This window comes from Melozone crissalis, unplaced genomic scaffold (assembly GCF_028551555.1).
Source record: "Melozone crissalis strain CALT ecotype California unplaced genomic scaffold, PUWL_Pcris_2 ptg000057l_1, whole genome shotgun sequence".
Taxonomy (NCBI): Eukaryota; Metazoa; Chordata; class Aves; order Passeriformes; family Passerellidae; genus Melozone; species Melozone crissalis.
In genome coordinates this window covers 1142059-1159977 of record NW_026535835.1, presented here as the reverse complement: position 1 = coordinate 1159977, position 17919 = coordinate 1142059, and the positions used below count along the sequence as shown (strand labels likewise).

General features: G+C 52.6%; 1 protein-coding gene across 1 annotated transcript in view; it reads left to right on the top strand.

Annotated features, from left to right (window-relative positions):
• RNF43 (ring finger protein 43) overlaps positions 1–17919 on the top strand; it is a 56018-nt gene that overhangs the window by 32569 nt on the left and 5530 nt on the right. Inside the window, exons 2-8 of the mRNA XM_054287432.1 lie at positions 7477–7599; positions 11746–11820; positions 13148–13279; positions 13787–13888; positions 14572–14727; positions 15218–15320; positions 15828–17336. Coding sequence (XP_054143407.1) covers positions 7477–7599; positions 11746–11820; positions 13148–13279; positions 13787–13888; positions 14572–14727; positions 15218–15320; positions 15828–17336 — 2200 coding nt within the window. The remainder of the gene's footprint in view (positions 1–7476; positions 7600–11745; positions 11821–13147; positions 13280–13786; positions 13889–14571; positions 14728–15217; positions 15321–15827; positions 17337–17919) is intronic.

Here is a 17919-nt window from a genome sequence, read left to right as displayed (position 1 = left end):
ACAGGCACCTTGTAGGTCCTTTGTCTCCTCTCCCACCTCTGGCCATTCCTTCAGGGGACTTGGATGGTTGTCTGAGCTGTTCACACATTGAGGTAGGACCTGAGTCTCTCTAAGAATAATGTATCTGTTATCAGTGAATGTGTTTGTCTGTGACTCACATGTGGGTAAGGTGTGTTTGCTATTATAACAGCTCTTGAAACTTTATGCAGGTAAATTAAAACAGCCCCATATCCTGATGGCTGAGCTTCATGCCCAGGAGTCATGGAAGTGGCAGTTTTCCCTTGGGCCTCTTGAAACTCTCTGCTGTTCTTTTCCAGCCAGCCATTTCCATCTTCTTCCTGGCTAAAATCCACTTCATCTCCCTGCCCTGTCCCTCCTCATCCTCCCATGTCCTAGCAGTGTCCCACAGCACTTTGCAGCTCTGCTGTCAGTGTGTTTCAGCCTCCTGGCAGCATCTCCTGTGCCTGTGATAGTGTCCTATCATTCCTGCTGCTGTCTCTGTGAGGAAAGTGGAATGATCTTGGGGTAAGAGCGGCTTCTGTTCAGCTGGTAAAGCTGGAGAGTTCAGGCAAACTGGGGAGAGCCTTTCTTACAGCAATAAAGACATTCACACAGTATTTTTCACGGAGTCACAGAATCATTGAGGTTGAAAATGACCTCAAAGAGCATCAAGTCCAACCTGTGACCAATCCCCACCTTGTCACCCAGCCCAGAGCCCTGAGTGCCGTTCCTTGGACACCTCCAGGGATAGGAACTCCGCCGCTTCCCTGGGCAGCCCCTTCCAATACCTGACATGAAGAAATTCTTACTAATGTCCAACCTGAACTCCCTGGACACAACCTGTAGGTGTTTCCTCTTGTCCTGTCACTTGTCTGGGAAAAGAGTCTGATCCCCACCTGGGTCCAGCCTCTTACCAGGCTGAGCTTTGGGGCAGGCTGGGAGAGGCAGATCTGGTGTCTGGGCTGTCCCAACAGGGCAGTGTTGCTGTCAGGAGCATTCTGCAGTGACTGAGAAGTGCTCATGGTCTGTTCCATTCCAGCTGTGCACAGTCCCTGGAGATGTCCCTTGTGCCAGCAGCTGGGACACTGCCTATGCTCTGACACCTCTGGGAGATGCACTGTGCAGGTGCAGATCTGGCTTTTAGAGCTGAGACATCTGCTGTGCTCCTTCCCACAGGAATCCTGTCTCAGGTGCCCTGTTTCCATTTCTTCATAGATCCAGCAGAGGATCTTGCCCAGTAATTCTTACATCCAGGCTAGTGTTGGCAGCAAAGATGGAGAGGGTGGTAGGAGAGCACTTCCACTTGCCTTTTGAAGCCTACAAAGGAATACAAACCTTACTTACCTCAGAGGCTCACTGCCAGAATTCCCGCAGGGAAGAGGTGTGTTGAGCCAGACATATCCACAGATCCAGGAATGTCCATATCCTGCCTCAGAAGCTCATGCTGGGTGACAGTGACATGAGAGCTGGGTGAGGCCAGCAGTGGGTGTCTGCTGTGGATGCATGGACATGGCACTGGGATGTCCGAGATGCTCTGTGTCACCAAAGGTGCTATTGTGGTGCCCTAGGCTCCTTCATCCCCTCACTGCTGCTTTGGCTGTAGCTCATCTTTGGAGGAGACTTTCCACAAGACATTTCATCCACTCGAGGCTGTGGTGCCAATGGCATGTGGAGAATGGTCCTGGCATGAGATGGAGTGGCCCTGGCGTGAGCTGTGGTAGGGGAGGCCCTCCTGTCCCGAGCAAAGTCCTTGCACCCTTCTCCTGGCCCTGCATGTGTGAGCATTCCCTCAAGGTCTTGCATGGGATTCTGCCTGCTGGAATACTGGCAAGAGGAGGGGAAGGAGAACTGGTGCTGGCACACAGCCAGAAGTCACAGTGCTGTCCCACAGATAAGGCAGCAGCTGGCTCTGCTGGTGTTCTGGGCACAGATGCTGCCCTGGCTCTCTGGCACCACTGACCACAAATCCCAGTGGTATTCTGGAGTTTGGTTCCTCGATGAAATATTCATGGCAAAAGTCTTCTAGTGGGGAGGTGAGTGTGCAGCCCATGGTGCTGCCTGGTGAGTGTAGAACCCTATATGTGCCCCAAAATGGGCAGAGCACAGGCAAATCCCAATGGATAATCCTCTGCAGCCCCCTGACTGCAGCAGGCTGTGCCCACAACCAGGCTGGTGTCTCCACCTTTGCATTTAACAGCTCTTCCTGATGTTTTGATCCAGGAATTCTTCATATTTTTAATGAGTTTCTGTATCTTTAACATATCCCACCTGTAGTAAGCTGAAGAATTCTTGTTCACTTAATCACTTGTACAGAAATCTCTGTTTGAGATGGAGTGAGCAGGACTCCTTGTAACAGTCAAAATGTTGACACACTGCAGCTTTATCTAGTGGATTTTCATTTTTCATTTGTTTTTTACAGTAATGTCTGTTTGCTTTTTGACTGCTTTGGGTGATTCAACAACGGTTTCCATAAAACTCCACTGTGACTTCAAGCTCTTTCCTGTTCATTAACTGCTCACCTAGAGCTCATCTCTGTGTAAAATACCTGGATATATTTTTTCATATTTGCATTTCTTAATATCCTGCATCACTCCATCACTCAGTAGCATGAGATCCTTTGCTAGACAGTTTGAATATTTACCAGCTTGGATTTTTCTGTGTTACTGAAGAGTTCGGTCGTTTCACCATCCCTCTCATTTTCCATGTGGTTTGTGAATATTTGAACAACACAGTTTGCCTTGGGACTGTGCTGGTGAGTTCATTGTAAGGGCTGCCCTGCTTTCGTCTCTTTTTAGTCTTGAAGATCATAGAACCATGGAATGGTTTGGATTGGAAAGGATCTTAAAGCCCATCTCGTCCCACTCCCTGCCATGGGCAGGGACATCTCAGGGTGCTCCCAGCCCTGTCCAGCCTGGCCTTGGGCACTGCCAGGGATCCAGGGGCAGCCACAGCTGCTCTGGGCACCCTGTGCCAGGGCCTGCCCACCCTCACAGGGAACAATTCCTGATTCCCAATATCCCATCCAGCCATGTCCTCTGGCAGTGGGAAGCTATTCCCCCTTGTTCTGTTGCTTCAGGCCCATGTCCAAAGTCCTTTTCCCTGGGCAGTACTGCACAATATTCCATCGTCTTCCATACCCTTGACCTTGCAGAAGAACAGAAGAGACACTAGAGTCTGGCATTCATGGAACTACCTTTAGTCCCACACTCACTGACTGCTTTGAGGAGCCCTGTGGCTCTGTGAACCATCCCTTTCCTTTTCCAAAGCTCTGTTAGTTCTTCCCTTCTCTTCATTAGCCTGTTTTTTTTAACCTGGCTTTTCTTTTGGCAGGGAAGTCAGCATTATCAATCTGCCATTCCCTGCATTGCTCTTGACTCCTTCAAATGCATTTTGGTATTTGCTGCCTGCAGTTCTTCAGGGATTGTAGTCAATGTAGTGAAGAGTTCAGTCCAGGATTTTTCTCAAACCCTTTGGTGAACACTCTCCTGTCCTGTTCTCTTCCTGTCTTTTCCATGCCAATGCTATCTGTTGGCTATACCATTTCTCCTGCCGCTGCAGATCAGATCAAATTTTGATTCCTCCCCCATGAAGAAAGCGTGGGAAGTGCTCTGAGTTCCCTTACAGGGAAAATGAGGATTTTCTCCAAGTCCTTTTTCAGCCCTTGTCCCTCAGGACTCCTTGGTGAACAGAAATGTTAAAAGTCTCCCTGGGGAGGAAAAAAAAAATAGCACAAATAATCTCTTTTCTATGGGCATGGTTGATTCAGTGAGAGCTAATAGGCTCAGGCTGGAGCAAAACCAACTCCAGTGAGGTACTGCAATACACTTTGTGATGTGGAGGAGAAGGGAGGCCTGCAGTGAGTGAGGAGTCTCCCATTTTGGAGGTCTTGAAAACAGGTTGAGCAAGTGTCTCAGAGGAATGCTTTAGGTCTGGCTGATCCTGCCTTCAGGCAGCAGAGTGGGTTAGATGACCTCTCAGGGTTACCTCTTTTCCTCCTGTTTTGTACATGAAGTTCCCAAGTGGGAATTGTGCACCTCTCCATGCCTGATTCCCCAGGACCTTTCCCCATGTTTCTGCTGGTCAAGTGCAACCTGTGATGCATGCTGGTGTGAACTTCAGTATTTTAGGAGTAGTACTCTGGACAGGAAAGGTAAAAAATAAAGAGAAGCCATAAGGTAAGGAAACAAGAAACCAAAAAGGTGATATCAAGAAGATGGGGATGAGGAGGAGCTCTGTGTCTTCTCAGAAGATGTGACAGGTGGGATGTGGTGACAGAGACAGATGGAGTGACAAAGCCAGGGGTCACAGGTTGGCAGTGTCTTACCAGGGCCAGGGTGAGGACAGAGCTGTCAGGCTGAATTATCTGAAAGTGGGTCCAAACCCTGCCAGCTGATCCCAGCCCACCACTAGGATCCCAGGAGCACAGAGGCAGGCAGGGATTGTCCTGGGAGAAGGATCTGGCAGAACAGCAATGTGTCTTCCACCAGGGAGCCCTAGCTGGAGCAGCATCATAATCCCAGAGGTCCCTCTGCTGCCTGGGAGCCCCTGGGCAGTGCTGGGACAGGAGTGTGGTGGGATTTAGGCAGCATGTATGAAACCTCTCTGATTTTTTGGGTATGAACATCCCCCCTCTGTCCAGCAATGGGATTTGTTGTCTCCTAGATCAGATAAGGGTTTGTAAGGAGCTGTTGCCCCGTGGCTGTGGCAGTCGGTGCTGCAGAAGTGCCCAGCCTGGTGGAGGGGGATGCCATGCCTGGGAGCCCATCTGCAGCCACAGACCCAGGAGGGAGCAGGGGATCCTGACTCTGCAGCTGCAGCCACGCATGGGGCACGAGTCCTCTGCACTGAGAAATCTCATAATATTTGTTTTTCCACATCATCCTTAGATTATTTTTCGAGTCTGCTCTTGTCCTGTGAGCGCAGTGTGCAGCCAGGATCCCTCACTCAGAATACCAGGGACAGGGCAGTGGGAATGCCAAGAAATGCTGTTGAAGGATGTAGTAAGTAAGAGTCATGTCTTGCTGCTGTGCTGCTGCTGGGGTTGACTGTACAGTAACAAACAGAAGGAGCTGAGAGGAGGAGAGGAAAGAGGTCTCTGGAGCAGAGATGAGTGGAGTGTGTGGCTGTGGCAGATGGTGCCTGTGTCCCCAAGCTGCCCCTGGGTGTTGCAGGGTGCTGAGAAGGCTCCTCCAAAATGGGGCTACTGGAAATAATTAAATTCTTTAAATCTGTTGGGTTTGGACTGCCAGGCTTATAACTTAATTGCAATCAAAACATAAGGTGAGATGATAGCTGGCTTTAACTTTTACATTCATATGCTTCCCTTAGTTGCTTTTCACAAGTGTTTTGCAGACTCACCTCTTCTGCATTTCCAGAGAACCAAAGGGAAAACACAAAATCAGATTTTGAAGCAACTGTTCTTCTCCATCCCTGGGATCCACAGTCACAGGGAGTTACAGGATTGTCACATACTCCAGTATTTATTAAACAGATTCTTTTAAGCCATTCTGGTTTGATTCTTTTCCCACCCTTGGACATTTTTTTAAACTAAATATAAATCCTTTGACAAATTGCACAGGTTCTTCCATGTATGGAAGAAATCCAAAGATGTCTGCCAAAGCTAATGAGTGAGAGGTTTAGCCAGCTTTTACAGAAAAGCTCAGCCTGATCGTGTCCGTGAGGGACCCAGCACAGAATAATGAGGGTCCACTACTCTGCCTCAGCTCCATGGACAGCTGCCCTTGTGGCAAGGGTCTCAGGCGCAGGTACCAGCAGGTCTTCTCCAGATTTATCATCTGGGTCTTGCTCCAGAGCAGCTGCCAGCATTTTCCATATGTTCCCCATGCACATTTGGAGGTGCAGCAGCTTGGCCCATTGCTCATATTCCTGGTGTTCATCATTAATCATGGAATGGCCTGAGTTGGAAACAGACCTTAAAGCTCATCTTGTTCCACCCCCTGCCATGGGCAGGGACACCTTCCACTGTCCCAGGTTGTTCCAAGCCCCATCCAGCCTGGCCTTGGACACTTCTGGGATCCAGGGGCAGCCACAGCTGCTCTGGGCACCCTGTGCCAGGCCCCCTCACCCTAATGCTGGCATCAGGCCCAGCAGTCCTGGTCACAGGCTGCTCTGAGCTCAGCACACAGGGCTGTCACTGCCCTGTGAGTGTCACAGCCAGGGTCACACACAGCTCCAAGATCCTTCTCAGCTCCCCCAGCTCCAGGAGCAGCCCGGGGAAGGCTCCAGTGAGGTCCCTCCAAGCTGTTGGAGCTATCCTGAGACACACTCTGCATTTCCTGCTGGGTGTTTTGCTGTGGCAAGCACATATGAACCCAAAGCCATGATCACATCAAAGCCCACCTCCCAGGCAGGCAAGCAGGGCACAAAGAGAAAGCACAAAGTTCTGGGTGAATCCAGCAGGATCAGGGCGCTTGGATGCCGTGTCGGTGTCGGTCAAGGCAGCACCTGTTGGTGCTCCAAGGGAGCAGGGGCTTTTTTGGAGCTTCCCTGACTGCTCCAAGCCATAACAGATCCGATTGCTTCCCTAAAAACCTGGATTTATAGAGTTTGTGGTGCTTGGCTTGGTACAATCGCACTCTATCTGATGTCCTCTAGTGAAGTCTTGTAGCATCCCATAATGGTTTGGGTTGGAAGGGACCTTAAAGATCATCCAGTTGTCCCCACTGCTATTGGCAGGGACATCTTCTACTAGACCTGTGTTTTGACAAAAGGATACAAACTTTTAAATATTTCAAATTTCAGTGAAACCCTTTGCTTTTACTTTGGATTTTTTTAATCCAGAAATGATTTGGAGTTGGATACAAACTCACAGCCCCAGACATTTGCACTAGGCATTAGCATAAGTTGGTCTCGATGCTATCACCCTAGGATTTGATAATTTTAATTTACTTTCATAGTTTTGTTAGACCTATTCTTGTTTTGATGCCCAAGACTTGGTGCTACCAAAAGCAGCTCTGTGGCTTTGTGGTGCCTCCCAACCCTGCAGTGCTGGGAGGTTGTGGATGTGGGATTGGTGCTGTTATATCACTGCACAGACAGCAGAAAGCCTCCCCGTGACTGGCAGCAGCATTCCTGGTACTTTTCCAGTGGGTATAACCCTGGTATGGAGGGGGTTGTGTGCCAGCCACCTTCCTGGGAATCCCAGTGCTGGGGTTCAGGGGCGCGCAGCAGGAGCCCTTAGAACTGTGCTCTGCAGCTCCAGAGTCCAGCCAGGCTCTGGGGGGCGGTTGGAATGGCTGAGGTGACACCCAGCTTGGGCAATGGGTGTTCTTTTGTGTCTTTCAAGGCCCCACTGGCTCGGGCAGGGCCATGGGATGTAGCAGTGTTATGGTGACACCCTGCAGGTGGGGGTCCTGCACCTCTGGGCAGGTCCAGAGGGTTTTGCAGGGTGGGCTTGAGCCCCCTTTGCAGTGCTAAGCCCCAGGATCTGAGTTTCTCCTTGCTTTTGTCCTGCAGTCCCACCCACTATCCCTGTGCAACACCAGCGAGGATGAACACACGGAGTCGGGATTCATCACCATCGTCAAGCTGGAGCAGCCGGACCGGGATCCCAACCCCTGCCTGTCCCTGGCCAACAAGGTAAGTGCAAAATGCCTGAAATGGCATCAGCCTGGGAAGTGAAACCTGTGGTGCTGCAAAGAAAATGGGAGGAGGAGGCAGCAAGGAAAGAGCTGTTGGGAAGTAGAGAAAAGGACAAGGACAGATCAGGGTCCTTGGCAGAGGCAGTCCTTGGTAGAAGGGGTCCTTTGGGAGAGATGCTGTGCCAGCCATTCCAAACACCCATCCCTTGACCTGTTGGGCTGCCTGACTTTGTAAAAGGTGTTGAGTTCCCCCTAGCCTGGCAGCTCTGGGATGGTCAGACCTTACCCAGCATCCCACACCCTTTGCTGCCCAGTAGCCTTGTGCCTCTCCTGTTTTACAGCCTTACGTGTCTTTCTGGTCTGTGTGATTTGTGTTTCTCTGTGTTCTCTGGCCTGTGGGAAAACATGGACACAGAGAACATCTTCCATGGCTCTGATTCCAAAAATAATGCTGCAGTACTTCACTGGATGAGGCACGGGAAGAGTCAGTGCTGAGCAGTGAGATAAATGCAGACCAGCTGAACTAGTGGTGGATCACAACTTATTAACAGTTCATGCCCTGGGAGATCTCAGAGGTCTTTGGATCAGGCACCTCAGTGAAACAGCACTTCCTGGGCCAAAAGCTGAGGTCAGTGGTCCAATTCTCTGGTAATAAGGAAGTCAGATAGGAACAAGGGTCATTTTAAGGCTTAAAATCTTTGTGATTCTGATTAAGTTGCATGGATAAGGATGACATTGGTTTTTTCTTTTGATTGTCTCTCTACCAAATGTTGGCTATTTTCATGCTTGTGCAAGTGGTGCACAAGCATGAAAATCCCCTTGTTGAGCTCTTCTTGGCTTTACTTGGATTGCCTTCAGGTCATTTCACCCTGTTGCCCTCCTGCTGGTGGTGGCGTGGTGGGGATAGGGACAGGGTCCTTTTCTGTGTTCCCTACAACTGAGCTGAAGAAGGCAGGCAAAACTGGTACCCAGTGTTTGCTCCTGCACAGCAGGGCTTTTTCATGGAGGCTGTGGCATCAAAAGTAAGGAAAGGGACGTGATGCCATGGTGGATTTGCCATCCCAGGGCTGGTTCCCCCTGGCTGCACAGGCAGACAGGCAGCAGTACCTGTCCTTTCCTGGGTTGCCCCAGGATGTTTGGGCAGTGCAGCTGCTGTGGAGGATCATGAACAAGAGGACGAAGCAGCTGCAAAGGCCTGTCTTCCATTTCACAACGTTCAAAGGTTTCAAAACTCAAGCCATGTTGGATGGAGCTTGGAGCAATCTGGTCTAGTGGAAGGTGTTCCTGGCTGTAATGGGGTGGAATGAGATGAGCTTTAAGGTCCTTTGCAGCTCAGACCATTCTGGGATTCTGTTTTGCTAGTTTTGTCCTTCATCTTTGAGACTCTGGTGGCAGCACTGGAAGTACCAGTGTGTTACTGAGTCCAAGGATCAGCTGAGGAAGGTTGGCACGGGGTGGGACAAGACATAGGGCATTGCTGCACTCTGCTCTTCCACCTGGATCCCTTCTCCAGGACTCATAACCCCCCAAAGCAAACAAACCCTCAGTTCACCTGTACACTGAGTTCACTGGCCGTCAGTCATCACTACTACTCTGTTACCAGAGCCAGATCCAGCACTGGATTTTGCTGTCCAGCAGTTGCAGTCCTGCAGGTGTTCCTGCTCTAAAATCTCGCCAAGGGAGGCTCACAGTTCTTCTCCCATGAACAGGAGTAGTTTAGCCATGAAATTGAGCATATGCTCCTTAAGCTGGCAGCATCCCTGGGCCCTGCCTTTGTCATGGATCCTCCATCCCCTGCAATTCCTCCCTGTCTGCTTCTCCAAACTCCTGAAGCCTCTGCCAAGCCCCCTCCCTCTAACATCGTACAGACCAGAGAATCACAAACTGGTTGGGACTGGAAGGGACCTTAAAAGATCATTGCATGCTGAGCTGCTGCCATGGGCAGGGATGCTGAGGTCTCTTCCTCAAAATCCCAGGACCACACTCCTCCTGTGGAGCAGGGGTGTAGCTGTGGGATTTGGCTGGTGCTGAGTGGAGCTGGAACCTTGTTTTCCTGACAAGTGTGTCTTGGGGCAGAGCTTTGCATGTGGAATTGCAGGACTGTATCAATGATGATAAAAATAGCCGTGTGCAGAGTGTTTTCACAACCTCTGCTTCAGCTGTCACCCAGCCAAGCCCTGCACACGGACAGCCCTGGCCAGCCCAGCACAAGAAGAACTCCTCCAGTCACCTGAGGCACTTCCCTGCTTCCTAAACTCTGTCACTGCTTCAGCTTCCAAAGCTAAAACCAACAGGGAAAGCATTAGAGGAGAGGAAGGCATGGGAAGGACCTCTGGAATCAATCAAAAGTGATTTATTGTTATTTCTGATCATAATTTGTAAATTTTGGGGGGGGGGGCTTTTTTTTTATTTCTGAGTGAACCTGTGATTGCAAGCCTGGTTGTCAGACTGCTGAGACCTCCAAAATCATCCTGTAAATACCTGTTTGCACCAGAGGGAGCTCAGCTGTGCCACATGGCTGAAGAGATACAGTGCAAACACAGCAAACACTGAGAAAATTACTGTATCAAGCAAATTGGGAAAGGCTTGAACAGAATTACAGAGTCTCTTGAGTTGGAAAGGAACCCCAAGGATCACCCAGTCCAGCCCCTGGCCCTGCACAGACACCCCAGCAATGCCACCCTGGGCATCCCTGGGAGCTCCTGGAGCAGCCTCGGGGCTGTGCCCATTCCCTGGGCAGCCTGGGCAGTGCCAGCACCCTCTGGGGGAAGAGCCTTTCCCTGATCTCCACCCTAAACATCCCTGGCACAGCCCCAGCCGTTCCCTGGGCCCTGTCCCTGGTCACCAGAAGCTGTATCCTTTGCAACAGGAGTCAGAAAGATGTTGGGAAAAGTCACTTGTCCAGTCTCAGTTGTTCATTGCCCCATAGTCAGTGTCTTTAGCAGGATAAAATCAATGTAGAGCTGTTTGTTGTTCATCAAAGCCTGACCATCAGATGGAATTCACTCCCTGGAAGTCCTCTTCCCCTGAAAGTGCTGGCAAATACTGAGGTTCTGTCGATCCTAGGCAGGACCCAGTCTCTGATCCCTGTCTCGAGCCTTGATCCCACTTTTCCAGCTTCCCTATGAGTGTTAAATCCTGTCAGCAGCTCAGAGCCTCCCCCTCTGCCTGTTGCTGGACCACCTGCAGCTCCATTCCCATGCCTGTACCCAGACCCAGGCCCGCAGTGTTCCTGGCCGGGGTGACCGGGGGCAGGGATGGAGCCGGTGCCCCCGGGCCGTTCTGGGAATGCCGCATCCCCGGGATGGAGCCGGTGTCCCCCGCATTCCCGGGATGGAGCCGGTGCCCCCGGGCCGTTCCGGGAATGCCGCATCCCCGGGATGGAGCCGGTTCCCGGGGCGGGCAGTGCCCCACGGCCCCGCCGCCTTGGGCAATGCTGCTCCTGTGTGCTTGAGGTCAAAGGGCTCCGCCTGAGCTACCGGCCCAGCCCAGCCCTGCTCACCTTCCACCTCCCGGGGCTGCCTCTGCCTGCCTGGAGGGCTCTAGGGGCTGCCTGGCAGGAGATGGGTGACCCTTACCTCATCAGGGTGGCATGTGTGCTCACCTGGGTGGGTCTCTGAGCTGTCCCTTCCTGAACTGCTAATCCTAGAGCAGACCCGGCTCCACCTGAGCTTCTCCCTAACGAGCAGGGGGAACCAGGGAGAGCAGCGTGAGTGAGAGTTGGGCCCTCGGACAGCCCTGGTGGTGACAGGGGACCTGTGGGAGTTTCTGCTGTCCATGGAGGTCAGGAGGGCTAATGGGCTGCGCATCCCTCCCCAGCAAATCCAGCTCTGAAACAAGGGAGCAGCTGGCACACGGACAGCTGAGGAATTGTTGGGTTTCTGTTTTGCTGTGGCTGCAACGCCACCAAGTAGTTCACCTCCAGAACTTTAGGAAGAAACCACCCGTGAGCTGCAGGGCTCTGGCAAGTGTAGGCACTGCAGCCCACCACAAGTCAGGAACTGAGGTAGGAATGGTTTCCTCAGTCCAAACAGGTGCTTCTTTCTCCTGGGAAGAGCCCAGGAGGCACACATGGATCCAATGGCAGGTGTGGACACAGGGTACAGTACAAAATGTCCACTGAAGCTTCTGTTGTTTTGGACAGGCAAAGCTGGCAGGGGAGCGTGGAGCCCGTGCGATCCTTTTTGACATCACCGATGATGAAAGTGCTGCTGATCAGGTACAGACCCCAGTGATATCCTCAGCTAAAACACAGTGCTCCTGTCTCATCCCGAAATGTGCTCAGGGCAGGACCCCCTAGCCACCAGTGGGAGGTCCCAGGATGCTGCTGGGGCTGGGTGTTGGCTCTTACCCTACACAGACACTTTCCATGGCACATCCATGCTCTTAAAGGACATTGTCTGGACAATCAGACTTTTCTGTGAGGAGCTGGATGTTTTCTCTTGGGAAATCATAAATTTCCCCATTTCACCTAGTCCAGACAGCCCAGTGAACCTCAAGAAACGTGATTTGTCAAGTTTCCAAGCCAACCTGCTTTTCTGTTGGTGCAGGTTTAACCTTGGTTAGGACACCTCCAAAGATCCGTTTCCCCAGCATTGTTGTCGTCTCTGGAAGGGAATCAATTCCCCATCCAGATAATCCAGGGATATCCAGCTTTAGGTAGAGAACAGACAGGGGAGCTGCTGCCTGACCTCATCCAAGCTCTGGGCTGACTCCTTGCTAGATCCATCCCTTGTGGCTCTTTCAGGCACTTACATCCTAATTTCTGGTGCCAGAGAAACACAGCAGCAAATGCAGGTCCATGAGGTGATGCTGAGGTTGCTCAGATCCCAGTCTCTGATCCCTACCCCAAGCCTTGGCTCCCACTTTTCCAGCTTTCCCATTTGGTACACAAAAGCCAAGAGCATCAAATCCTATCAACAACTCAGAGCCTTCAGCCTTGCCTTCATGGTCTTCTTGACCATCTGCACCTCCATTCACATCTTCATCCCTGTCCATCGACCTTTGGATTCCCCCAGGATATGGGAAGGGGTTACTGGGTCTGATGGCCACCCTGATCCAGGTCAGGTGGAGGAGAGCAGGCTCAGACACTTGCTGAGCCAGCCTGTGCCATGCTGCCTGGACCACAGTGTGACAAGCAGAACAAGCAGAATGTCCTTAGGCAGGAGGGGAACTGGATGGGTCCAGAGCAGAGGAAGCATTTCTCTGGTGAAGGCAGCACTTGGCAGTGCTGTTGGCACTTTCACAGAGAAGAGGAGGGACCAAGAGCTTTTGCACAGGGGCTTGAAAGGAGCTCAAGAGACACCAAGAAATGGCTGGTTGTGCATGAGGAGTCACCAGCAGGGAAAATACAGAAATCCATGCTGGAAAACTGATAAAAGAGAAACTTCCGTCTGATTAATCATAGAGGGATGGTGTAAACTTGGGGGAGCAGTCTCTGAAGTGTTGCAAGAAACATCATGAGGAATGGACTTGCCTGGGAGGCCGGGATCATCCTTGTTTCAGGCTGTGCTGGATCAGCCCTTACTGTGTTTGTTTCTTTGCAGCTGAGGAAGCCCAGAGGCCTGAGCCAGCCTGTGGTCCTAATCAGGGGCCATGATGCTGAACTCCTCATGGGCGTTGTGAACAAGAACAGAGAGGCCCACGTGAAGATAGAGGTCAAGGAGCCACCAGCTTGGGTGAGAGACACACGATTCCCACTGCCTCCTGTATCCTCCCTCCCAGCCTGCTAGGCTTTCCCAGAGAGGCTGAGCTTTCTTCCTCAGGGATGGAGATCACGGCCTGTTGCAGGAGTCTTTAGCATTCAGACCTGCTGCAAGTAAAGGCTCAAAAGCACTTTCAGCTTACTTAGTTTCTTTTGCTTTGATGTCATGAGTGAGGCAAGGGGATTCTCTGTCTCTTCAAGTAAAACCAAACCTTGATTTTCTCATTTTGTGCTGCCTTAGACTATGGTCTCAAGGCAGCTGAGATGCTTCAAGACTGAGATATTCTGTTCTTGTATGGATGTGCAGAAAAGACTGAACCGTTTTTAATTTTACCTGTAAAGAACAAAGAGGAGGAGCTTGGCCAAGGATGATATTTCCCAAGACTGATGGTCCAGAAAAGATGGAGATTCCCCTAGCCTCTAACTCCCACCAAGAGTAATTTCCACACAAGAGTAATTTCTGTCCTATTTTATCCAACAGCCAGACTACGATGTGTGGATCCTTCTCACAGTGGTCAGCACTGTGGTCGTCATCATTTTGATTTTTGTTGTCCGCACAAAGTGCCAGCTGAACAGGACTCAGGTAGGGATCTCATGGAGCAGACGTGTCTGAGCAAACAGGAAGAGAGGGAAAGCAGGAACAGACACCTTTTGGGAGGGGAAATGGGCAGATAGTGATAGGACAGGGAGAACAGTTTTAAACTAAGAGGAAAGATTTAGATTAGACGTGGGAAGAAATTCTTCCATGTTAGGGTGGGGAGGCTGTGGCACAGGGTGCTGTGGCTGCCCCTGGATCCCTAGAAGTGTCCAGGGCCAGGTTGGATGGGGCTTGGAGCAACCTGGGATAGTGGAAGATGTCCCTGCCCATGACAGGAGAGTGGAATAAGATGAGCTTTAAGGTCCCTTCTAATCAAAGCCATTCCTTGATTCTATGATTGTATGATTTAGTATTCTTAATAGAAATTAACAAATGAAATAATAATCTTCTCAGAGTCAGATGTATTTCCATATTTGAGACTATCCCATTTGTCCCATAGAGAGACAATCATCTGGGGATCAAAAATTCAGCACTGCTGAGTTACTTGAATATCTAGGGCCAGATGTGTCCTGGTGTGCTGGTGACAAAGCCTGCTTTGGCTGAGTTAGCTTAGACAGAAAGTCACCTCTGCAGATAGGTATCATCCCCAAATTTCTGATAATCCCATTGTGAATAGGGGAGGGCAGAGTAAGGCTGATCCTCTCCTCAAGCCCCGTGTGTCTCTGCAGGACTCGGTGCAGCAGCAGACCCTGCAGGCCATCGGGCAGCTGGCCACGCGCCGCTACCAGCCCCGGGCACGGCCGGCCCCGCGCTGGGACTCGGCCAGCAGCTGCAGCTCCGCCCCGCTCTGTGCCATCTGCCTCGAGGAGTTCAGCGAGGGCCAGGTAGGCCTCGGGCAGGATGCTGCACTCACGGCTTCCCTGGTGGAGGGGGCAGCAGTGGGAGCTGACAATGGCAGAGCCGGAGGCCTGTGAGATGCTTCCTTCTGAACTCCTGGGTGCTGGAAAGGGATTGCATCCGTGGAGGTGTGCCTGCCCCTGGGCTATAAAGCCTCTGCTGAAGTCATGTCTCCAGGCAGGTCTCCAGCTGTGGCTGTGGGGTAAAATGCCTATGTTAAAATGGGTAAAATTGGGTTTGCTGCTCCATAGCACCCAGCCTGAAATCTCCCTATTCCCAAGGGCTTGAACCACTCTGGATGTTCACAGAGCACGACTGGAGGTGCTCTACAGGCTCCTCCATGCACAGTTGGGCTGCAGATCCCTCACAGTTAGACGTCTGTCCGTCCTTCAAGGCTCACTTCCATCAAGAAGGACCCATCCAGGTCTTGGAACATGGTTTGCCTTGCTCATCCTCCTCCTCTCCACTTCTTTCTAGGAACTGCGGATCATCTCGTGCTCCCACGAGTTCCATCGGGAGTGTGTTGACCCTTGGCTGCAGCAACACCACACGTGTCCACTTTGCATGTTCAATATTCTTGGTAGGGCTCAGACATGGCATTTCCTGGCTGAAGACAGGGTTGGGTGCAGGATTGTGCCCAGTAGCTCCAGTTACTCTTGGGAGATGGTCCTTGTGTCCCTATGCACAGAGTGGACAGGAGACTGTGTGCATGGAGAGGAGTCCCTTGCCTGTCAGCCCACCAGGGTACAGCAAGGTGCTGGGCTTGAGCTGGGACCTGCACCAAGAAGAGGGATTCCAATCCTGAGATCTGTGGGGAAGGGAAGGTGGGGTCTGGGGGTTGCAGGGGCAGCAGGGAGAGTATGCAGGACCATCAGGGTGGTTTGGTGGTGGCAGCGAGGAGTTGCAGAGTACGAGTGGGACGTGGGGCCATGCATGGTGCGAGGGCAGTGGAGCATCAGTGCTGGGGTTGCTGCAGCTGGGCTGTGGGACATGTGCTGTATACTCCCTTCTGGGCTGTGGGGTTTGTGCTGTATACTCCCTTCTGGGCTGTGGGATATGTGGTGCATACTTCCTTCTTTCTCCACAGCCAGAGACTCGGGGGACCAGGCCATGGCTGCCAGCTCCAGGCTGGTCCCTCAGGACATGGAGCCGGGACGGCGACTCCACCTTTTCCGCCAGCATCCAGGACATGCCCTTTACCACCTCCCACAAGCATATCCTCAGAGGAACCTCAGGAGCTTTCCCCCAGAGTCAGCCCATGGCAACCCCTTCTTCCACTCTCCAGAGCTCTCCCAGTTGGATTTTGGCACCATCCACTACATGCCCTACAGACCAGCCACCTCCCTGCTGGCCTGTGGCCACGTGGCCCCGCTGGCCCCGGGCTTGCTGGGGCAGCAGCACCCCAACCCCTCCGCATGCGGGCAGGTGCTGGCACCCCACAGGACGTGTCCCCTTCAGCCTCAGCCCCCCTGTGCGGCACCCAAGGCAGCCGTGGCACAGAAGCAGCACCGTGTGCCCACCCTGCGCCGAGGGCTTGGCCACGGGCACCAGCACAACAGCAGCGGCTCTGGGGAGAGCTATCTCACGGAGCACAGCGGGTACCTGGCCGACGGGCCGGGCAGCGACTCCAGCTCGGGGCCCTGCCACGGCTCCTCCAGTGACTCCATGTTGAACTGCACGGATGTCAGCCTGCAGGGCATCCATGGCAGCTGCTCCACGTTCCGCAGCTCCCTCAGCAGCGACTATGACCCCTTCGTGTACTGCAGCTCCGAGGGCCCCACCACGGACCACGGGCAGGAGCAGCTGCGGCTGCCCAGGGACAGGCGGCCCCGGTCCTTGGACCTGATGCTGCCCCAGGGGGCTGCTCTGGCCAAGCCCCAGGTGCTCAGCCACGTCCACTACCACCACCACCAGCACCACCACTACAGGCAGGACTCAGAGTGTCCCCCTGGGCGAGCCGGGCAGGGGCCTGGGCCACGCAAATCCCGGTATTCCGGGGCCAAGGTTGCCCTCCACAGTGCTCGGACACAAAAGAGAACTGAGAAAAGCCATCACTCTCAGCAGCCTCTGGAAAGCAGTGCCGTGCTGCAGGAGGCAGCTCCGGCAGGCCAGCCAGCCTGTCCCCAGGAAGGCCAGGAGCCACGTCACACCCCCTCCACTTCTCCAAACAGGCTGGACTTCAGTGTAGATGCCAACAGACAACTGGGAGCTGTCCCGCTGTCCCCCAGACACAGCTTACAGAGCAGGCATCACCGAAGGAAAAGAAAGTGTCCCCTGGAGCTGGACCCCACTCTCCTGCCCAAGGACTCGGCCGAGCCCGGAGCCTGCGGCGCTCCCCTTCCTCCCGGCCATCCCGCTGGCTCCCGCCGCTCTCCCGAAGCCCAGCCCCTGATCCCAAGCGCTGCCCTGCCCAGCGGCTCCCAGCCCCTCTGGAAGTGTTTAGTGCCACAGCCCAGCTCCGAGCTGAGGAAGCAGGAGGAGAGGTTGTCAGGACGGGAGAGAAACCGCTCGGTTCCTGCGGATGTCTCAGGGACGTGCACCCCCAGGCACAGTCTGAGTGTCCGCCTTCACTGCCCGTCTCAGCAGGGTGGTCAGGGTAAGTCTGCTCTTCGCCTCTCCTGGCAGCAAGCAGGTGAAGGACGAGGGGGTTTGCTGAAGGAAATCCAACTGCCAGGACACCTGGTACCTTCCTGATGGGTTTTCCTACAGGAGCACTGACTGCAGGAGCATTCCAGAGCTCACCTGTGAGGATGGTGGCCTGAATGATGAGCAAGTGTGTTAAAGAGTGCACCAAACCCTGAAATACCACAACTGAGAAATAAGGTGGTTAATTTTAATTAAACATCGCTAGCAGCTGGAATACCTCCCAAAGGAAGGGGTGGGACCACATTTTTCAGTGTCCTTGCACCAGTCTTGGGTGTCTTACTGACAGAGTTGTTATCATTAAGGCTTTTTGGGCTCCAGTTGTTTTAGCCAAGCCCAGCTAACTGGAATCAGTGAGAAAGGAAGTGTGTGTGGCCCGGGGTAGTAGAACAGACTAATTGAGTTGCTCGATTTGCACATCCCTCATTTCTCACCTGCCTCTGTTGCGTGGGAGTTGCTTTTTAGTGTCTTTTGGAAATCAGATGTAATTAAAGTTTGGCCTTCTGCCTAACTGCTGCACTCTCTCACAAAGAGAG